Here is a 9064-nt window from a genome sequence, read left to right as displayed (position 1 = left end):
ACACACACACACACACACACACACACAGTATGTTACAATCATACATGATTGTATTTTCCCGCGCACATTCTCAGTGTTATTAGTATAAAATGATGCAGAGATTAAATATAATCTGTCAAATCTGTCACAACAAAAACACACAAACAGATTTAAATCAGAGCTGAAGCTGCTGCAGTAACACACACACACACACACACACACACACGGTCCAGTTGTTGTAGGAGAAAACCACATTTACAGCATCTAACACCGGTGATGATAGATTACAGATTATAGATTATAGATTTATCAATATCTTCACCTAACGGTGACGAGCACGCGCGCTCCCGCTGCTGCTGAGAGGGTTTATTTCCCTGACTGCACGGTGACGTCACCCCCACACACACACACACACACACACAGTATCTTAATCAGAGGGAGAATATTGACCTTTAACTGTTGAATTCATTGATCTTTGGCTCGTGTTGCGTTTAATGCACCGGTTTAATAAATTATGAGTGGAGGGAAACTGACTGACAGACCATAATATTATGACGAGTTCTACTTCCTCTGACTCGTGAGTTCGTCCCACTCATCTCTGACTGTTAGTGTGTGTGACCGCCAGGGGGCGCACTGTCACAATGTTAGCAGAGTGAGAGTCGAGAAGCCTTCACGAGATCAACAGACTCTGCAGCTCTTTATCATTTATTATTCTTATAATAATCTTTATTATTTATTGTTCTTATAATAATCGTTTATAATACGTTTTCCCACATGAATCAATCATTTTAAATTTAGTTTATTCACGTTTTAGATTTTTTTAACTTATTGTTATTATTAATGACTGTTTTTATTCTAATCTTTTAATACTATTATTATAATTATTATTGTTTTCCTGTTGTTTCTTTGTTTCCGTTTTAACTTTTGATGATTTTTAAATCAAAAAGATCTTTTTAATTTAAATTGAATGAAAGTTTGCAGGAAAAGGCCTCAAATAAAATAAAATATAAAGTCATTTTCACGTTCAGTGAAGTCATTGACTGAGACGTTAGAGTGAATGAGTGAACAGGCCCCGCCCCCTCGCTGATGACACTCACGGACCCTCCTTAAGTTGCGTCGCGCCGCAGCTGTCTGCGAACATTGAGCTGCTGGCGCCATCCTGAAAGAATGCCTTCACTGTAAAAAAAAAAAAAAAGAGAGAGAGGGGAGTAGAAGGTACACACACACACACACACACACACACACAGCGAGAGAGCGAGAGCGAGAGCGAGAGAGAGAGAGAGCTACCACTGCGCACGGACTCAGATTTGATCAGTGACTTGTTGGTTGTTGGTCAGAAACAAACCTTTTCTACTTGTTGAGTCGCCTCTCCTTCTCTTTCTCATCACACACACACACACACACACACCGTTTTCACACTGACGGAAGAAGAAGTTGTGGAGGAAACTGTGCGCGAGACTGGATTCCATTTTGGACGTATTTTTCAGTGACAGCTTGCATTTGTAAAAAAGTGTGTCATGTACAATGTGATGATGATTGATGATTGATGATGAGTAAACTCTTCTTCTTCTTCTTCTTCTTCTGTCTCAAAAAAGAGTTGCGCCCTGTGGATTTAACGGATTTGCACCGATGGTTGTTTCTGCTCCCGTGACTTTTACCGCGTTACTTGAGCGCGTGAACTCAGTCCACTGAAAAACAAGAAGAAGACGAAGAAGAAGAAGAAGAAGAAGAAAAAGAAGAAGAAGAGAAAAAAGAATTGTGTGTGAAAATCCAAAGCTGTGTTTAAATGATGGAAGTAAGCGCGGACCAGCCCCGGTGGATGAGTCATCATCCCGCGGTGTTGAACGAGCAGCATCCCGGCTCTCATCACCCGGGCCTCGGTCACTCGTACATGGATCCGTCTCAGTATCAGCTGGCGGACGATGTGGATGTACTGTTTAATATCGATGGACAAGGAAACCACGTCTCTCCTTATTATGGAAACTCTGTGCGCGCGGTGCAGAGGTACCCGCCTCCTCCTCACAGTGAGTTTTATCATTATTGTTATTATTGTTATTATTATTATTATTGGTGTGTTATCATCTTATTTAAAATGTCTGTGCGTTAAAACAGAGATTTTCACATTGTATTTTAACTGAAAGTATTATATTATTATTCTAATAATAATTATTATTTTATATTCCACAAAACAAAACAAAAGAAAAGAACAAAAGTAAAACATGTTTTCTTTAAATGTCAGATTTTTTTTTCATTTCGTGACAAACAAACACAAGCTTTTGATTTTTTTTCGATGAAGAAAATTTGTATTTTAAATGAAACTAGAGTTAAATTTGTGTTTAAATTTAAAAGTTTCTTTGGTAAATTCGTGTGATCATGTACATTTGATTGGAATGATTTAACTTAATGTAAATAGTTTGTGTCAGATTGAGTCTGTGGATTTTCTTTTTTATTATTATTATTATTATTATTGTTGATATTTGAGTTTAAAGGTTTCTTTCCGTGTCTGCTGCTGATTCTTCATCTTCTTCTTCCACCTCCTCTTCATCCTCCCCAGGCAGTCAGGTGTGTCGCCCCTCGCTGCTGCACGGTTCTCTTCCCTGGCTGGAGGGAAGTAAAGGGATCGGACCTCACCACAGCACCTCACCCTGGAACCTGAGTCCCTTCCCCAAGAACCCGCTGCACCACGGCTCCCCCGCGGGCCTGTCCGTGTACCCGCCGGCCTCTTCCTCCTCCTCCTCCTCACTGTCCGCCGGTCACTCCAGTCCGCACCTCTTCACCTTCCCCCCCACTCCTCCCAAAGACGTGTCCCCAGACCCGGGTCTGTCCACGCCGGGCTCCGGCGGCTCCGGGCGTCAGGAGGACAAAGAGTGCATCAAGTACCAGGTTTCTCTGGCGGAGAGCATGAAGCTGGAGTCCGCGGCTCACAGCCGGAGCGTGGCGTCCTCGTCCGCGCACCACCCCATCGCCACTTACCCACCTTATGTCCCTGAATACGGGCCAGGCCTCTTCCCACCAAGTAGCCTGATAGGTGGGTCCTCTTCTAGTTATGGTACCAAAACAAGACCAAAAACAAGGTCCTGTTCAGGTAGGCGTGAGCTTTATTACATTACCTTTTTAATCTAACACCATCACACACACACGCACGCACACGCACGCACGCACGTACCATTACATAATACACACACACACACACACACACTGCAGCCTTCAACTCATCTGCTCTGAAAAACAATTAAATACATTATTTATATCACACACACACACACACGAGCGGCATCTGATTCATCCTCAACAAGCACGCGCAACAGCTCCTTCTTTCATATAATTATAATAACGACAATAATAATTATAATAAGAGTAAACGAATCTGATCGACAAATAAAACTAAACTATATGAAGTTTTCAGTTCATTTCCCGCTAAATTCTCAGTTTATTAATAATATTATAGGGAGACACACACACACACACACACACACACACACATTAATATCGACACGACATCACACACACACACAGACGGAGGCTGGAGTCCGTTGTGTCTGTGTCGCCGGGTTTATATGTTTAACTTAATCTCATTAGTGTCAGACCAGCGCAGCACTGAAACAATAAGCTGATCCAGCTTGAAGCCCGATGCTGCTATACACACACACACACACACACACACACGCGCACACACACACGCGCACACACACACAAGTTAATGTTTTATTAAAATTTTAAAGGTAATTTCTGTAATGAGATTAAAATCAGCGGTGGATTAGGATTATTCAACTCCACACACACACACTGATTTTTTAATTATACTGACAGATAAAAATCATCTATTTACACGTGTTTTTTATGAATGAGGAGCAGAACCATCAGCGCGTGCAGATATTCACAGATATTTAGATTAAAAACACAAAACCTCACAGGTCTGCACAAAGTCGTGTGTGTGTGTGTGTGTGTGTGTGTGTGTGTGTGTGTGTGTGTGTGTGTGAAACACTTTTCAGAAAGAGAGGAGGAAAAAAGGAGGAGGAAAAAAAGAAAGACTTTGATGTGAGAGTCGTTATTTCTGTTAGAGAAAAAGTCACCCGCTCTCTCTCTCTCTCCTCTCAAGGCGCTAAGGCGTGTGTGTGTGTATAGTGCCAGTGAACACACACACACACAAATGAGGGGACGCGCTGCATCATGAAGAGCAAACGTATTTCGGCGGGTGCACAAAGCGTCTGTGTGTGTGTGTGTGTGTGTGTGTGTGTGTGTGAGAGTTTCAGCCCAAAATGAGCAGAAGAATCTCAGTCACAACAAAAAACATCACATGCTTTTTTGTTATTGTTGTTGTTATAATAATATAAAGTCGATATATGACGTCATTGTGTCCGATCAAACCTGAACATCATTGATGTTTGCTACTGTTTATATTTGTTTAAATGTCACGTGATGGACCGGGACACACCAACATGTTTTATAATGTTGTTAGTATTATTATAATATCTAATAATAATAATAATAATGATGATGATGATGCCTGTATATAATGTATATAGATTAAAAACAGTCATATATGTGGTTTACTGGGTTTTTTCAACAGATTGTAGTTTTGCAGGAGTTTTGACCTGAGCTCTGTTTCTCTGTGTGTGTGTGTGTGTGTGTGTGTGTGTATAACGTGTGTGTGTGTGTGTGTGTGTGTGTGTGTGTGTAATAGAGGGCAGAGAGTGTGTGAACTGCGGAGCCACGTCCACTCCTCTGTGGCGGCGGGACGGTACGGGTCATTATCTGTGTAACGCCTGCGGCCTCTATCATAAGATGAACGGCCAGAATCGTCCTCTCATCAAACCCAAGCGGCGGCTGGTACGTCACACCCACGTTCCTCTCTCTCGGCTGATGACGTTTCCGTCTCTCTCTCTGTTTTTTCTCCCTCTCCAGGAAGAAGTAGGCCAATTAGCTGCAGGAAATTGACTCGACAAGTGCAGGTCTCTGTTTTCAGATCCTAACACAGAAGCAAATATTCAAGATTTAAATTTAAACATCAAAACATCTGCACCTTATTATTATTATTATTATTATTATTATCATTATTATTATTATGAAAGTGTCGTTGATTCTCAGACTTTTCTGTTCAAACAAAAAAAACAAAAACGATTGAAGCTTCTGTCTCTGCAGTGACGTCACCTGCGTTAATGTCTCTGTTGAATGAGTCGCGCGGGGAAAATCCCTGTTGTTTGATCTCAGCTGATGATGATGATGATGATGAGGAGTTTCCCTCCTTTAATATGAACAGAGGAGAAGAAGAGAAACAAAGATGGCGGCTCTTCTTCTCTTCTTTTTTCTCTAATGTGAAAAAAAAACCTGACTCTCCAGGAAAAAACTGCCAGATAACACACGCACACACGCGCGCGCACGCACACACGGGCAGTGTTTGACCTCGTGCGTCATTGATTTATCATATATATATATATATATATAATAATTGATTATTCTCAGAATGAAGAATTTATAACGATGATGATTTTAGGAGGTGATGACGTCAGCAGTGTAGACGAGCGCGTCCTCCGCGGTCACGTGACTATAGATCTTCTTTTATAGAGATTAAAACATCAACGTCAGAGACACTGCAGTGAACTGCGCGCGTGTATGTGCATGAGACACACCTTAATTACCATTATTATCTTTATTATGGTTTTTACTCATTTTTAATTATTTAAAATAAAAACCCTGAATGTTTAAAGGGTTCATTCATTCATTCATTCATCTTCTCTCTTTCTTCCTCTCGTTTCTTTTCATGTCGTTTGTTTAGAGGACCGAGTCTCTTTAATCATTTAATCTAACAATCTCTCTCTCCCCCTCTATCTCCCTCTCTCCCCTTCTATCTCTCACTCTCTCTCTCCCTCTCTCCCCCTCTATCTCTGTCTCACTCCCTCTCTCCCTCTCCACTCCCTCCCCTGTCTCTCTCTCCCTCTCTCCCCCTCTATCTCTCCCTCTCCCTCTGTAAAAATTTATTCTGCGCGTTTTTTTGCGCGCGAGACTATTTTTCGTGTGGAAAAGGAAAAATCCGCTGATTCAGTGAATTTAAGTCAGTGAATCTAAATAAAATAAATACAATAATAATGTAATCAAATCAAATGTTTCAGATGAACGAGTGAAAGATTCACGGCTGCAACAATGAATCATAAAATGAGTCAAAAAGACACGCGTGGCTCAGTCATGTGACCTGTTGTGTTGTTTCTCTCTGTTGTTGTGACAGTCGGCAGCGAGACGCGCGGGAACCTCGTGTGCAAACTGTCAGACCACGACGACGACGCTGTGGCGGAGGAACGCCAACGGAGACCCGGTGTGTAACGCCTGTGGACTCTACTTCAAACTACACAACGTGAGTCTGTGCGTGTGTCTGTGTGTGTCTGTGTGTGTGTCTGTGTGTGTGTGTCTGTGTCTGTGTGTGTGTACAACATGTGGTGTGTGTGGACTTCCATTTCAAACTACACAACGTGAGTCTGTGCTGCAGGTCTGTGTCTGTGTCTCAGTGTGTCTGTGTCTGTGTGTGTGTGTGTGTGCAGGTCTGTGTGTGTGTGTGTACAAACATGTGTGTTCAGACTTACTTCCAAACTACAACGAAAGCCCAGGCAGGGCCTGTGTGTGTCTGTGTGTGTGTGTGTGGACTCTACTTCAACCACAACGTGAGTCTGTGCGTGTGTCTGTGTCTGTGTCTTGTGTGTGTCTGTGTGTGTCTGTGGACTTACTTCAAAACTACACAACGTGAGTCTGTGCAGTGTCTGTGTGTCTGTGTCTGTGTGTAACTGTGTCTGTGTGTGTCTGTGTGTGTGTGTGTGTACAACATGTGTGTGTGTGTGGACTCTACTCCAAACTGGCTACAACGTGAGTCTGTGCTGCAGTCTCAGGCCTGTGTGTGTCTGTGTCTGTGTGTGTGTGTGTGTGTGTTCAGGTTCAGGTGGGACTCTCATTTCAAACCACACAACGTGAGTCTGTGCAGTCTGTGTGTGTCTGTGTGTGTCTGTGTCTGTGTGTGCTCCAAAACCATGTGTGTGTGTGTGTGGACTTACTCCAAACCATACAACGCGTGAGTCTGTGCGCAGGTCTGTGTGTGTCTGTGTGTGTCTGTGTTCAGTAAGTCTGTGTGTGTGTACAACATGTGTGTGTGTGTGATCTACTTCAAACTACAACGTGAGTCTGTGCGTGTGTGTGTGTCTGTGTCTTGTGTGTATGTGTACAACATGGGTGTGTGGTTCCTCATTTCAGTCCCACAGAGTCTAAAAAGTGCAAAGTGTCGCTGTGGATTTACTCAAACTAGCTACAAATGTGTTTGTGTGTGTGTCTGTGTACTTATTTCCAAATAAACTACAATGTGTGTGTGTGTGTCTGTACTCTACTTCAAACTACAATGTGTGTGTGTGTGTGTGAGAGATGTCACATTCATCCATTAAACCAAAATAAATTAAGTTGAACAAAAACATAAAGTTAATTTAAAATGAAAGAAACAGTTTGATTTTTTAAGTTTGTCTAAATCATCAACACATATTATAATTTGACCCTTGACCTCCTCCTCCTCATCCTCCTCTTCCTCCTCAGAAACAGTGCAATAATGTGATTTATAAGCTGCAACTTAAATATTTAAGAGGCGGAGCTTCATCACAATTTGATTGATACATTTTTACTCCTTATTTTATAATAGTTGTGTAACTGTGGCCATCAACACTCTGATTGACTTTCTGTGTCCTCACATGTCCTCAGTGTCCTCAGCTGTGACACTTTCTATGTCAAACTATTTGAATTTTGAATTGAATTGACTTTATTCCTCCCCCAGGGGGGAAACACACATTCACCACAGCTCAGTTGTGAAAAAAAAAGAGAATAGGATAAAAATAAGAATAAGAATAAAAAAATAATATATATATATATATATATATATATATATATATATATAATATAATAAAATAAGATTAAAAAAGAACAATACAGTGCAATAGTGAAAACTAATAATTAGTGCAGTGAGGGTCCGTCACGTCTCACATCAGGAGGGACAGATATTTAAACCAGTGGTTCTAAAATCCTGGGTCTGGACCCACCGAAGGGTTGCAGAAGATTTTCTTTGGGTCCCCAAACAAAGTTACAGATTTTATAACTTTATACAGAAGATGAATGTGTTTAAATAATGTGTAAGTGTGTGTGTGTGTGTGTGTGTGTGTGTGTGTGTGAGTGAGTGAGTGTGTGTGTAGTGAGGAGGTGTGATTGTTGCAGCAGCTCAAACACACTGACGTTCAGAGGAGGCTGAAGAATTATATTATTATTATTGTAATTATAATAATTGTTATTGTTATAATTATTATTATTGTTGTTGTTATTATTATTATTATTATTATTATTATTATTATTATTATTATCATTATAAGATTCCCTGGTTACCTATTAACATGTGAACTGAACTCCACCTCAGTGTAATTATGAAATCTATTTGTTTTGCTAAAATCCAGATTTAGACCTTCTTGTGTGTGTGTGTTGTATTATATTATATTATATTATATTATATTATATTATCTTAAATTATGTTACATTACATTATATTATATTATATTATCTTACATTATGTTACATTACATTATATTATATTATATTATCTTGCATTATATTATATTATATTATCTTACATTATATTACACTACATTACATTATATTATATTATATTATATTATCTTACATTATGTTACACTACATTACATTACATTATATTATATTATATTATCTTACATTATGTTACATTACATTATATTATATTATATTATCTTACATTATGTTATATTATATTATCTTACATTATATTACACTACATTACATTATATTATATTATATTATATTATCTTACATTATATTATATTATATTATCTTACATTATATTACACTACATTACATTACATTATATTATATCATTTTACATTGTACTCCTTCTGCATCAAAGACCTGACCAGCTTTAAAGTGGGCGTGGCCTGAGGGCTGGAAACAGCAGAGAAAGTCACCTCACCACATCTTAGAGAAGGAAACCACATCAGAGAGGAAGGGGAGGAGACATCTCTGTCCTCTGTCAATCACTGAAGAG

General features: G+C 39.8%; 1 protein-coding gene across 1 annotated transcript; it reads left to right on the top strand.

Moving 5' to 3' along the window:
- Positions 1–1582: 1582 nt before the first annotated feature.
- On the top strand, positions 1583–6382 carry gata3 (GATA binding protein 3; the record flags this gene model as incomplete). Its single annotated transcript, XM_044018312.1, has 4 exons — positions 1583–2003; positions 2534–3007; positions 4664–4809; positions 6203–6382. Coding segments are annotated over exons 1-4 (1038 nt in total), but the record flags the coding sequence as incomplete, so codon positions are not given.
- Positions 6383–9064: the final 2682 nt, after the last annotated feature.

Source organism: Solea senegalensis, unplaced genomic scaffold (assembly GCF_019176455.1).
Source record: "Solea senegalensis isolate Sse05_10M unplaced genomic scaffold, IFAPA_SoseM_1 scf7180000016833, whole genome shotgun sequence".
Lineage (NCBI taxonomy): Eukaryota > Metazoa > Chordata > Actinopteri > Pleuronectiformes > Soleidae > Solea > Solea senegalensis.
The sequence above is the reverse complement of the archived record's forward strand: the minus strand, read 5'-3'. Positions and strand labels throughout refer to the sequence as shown.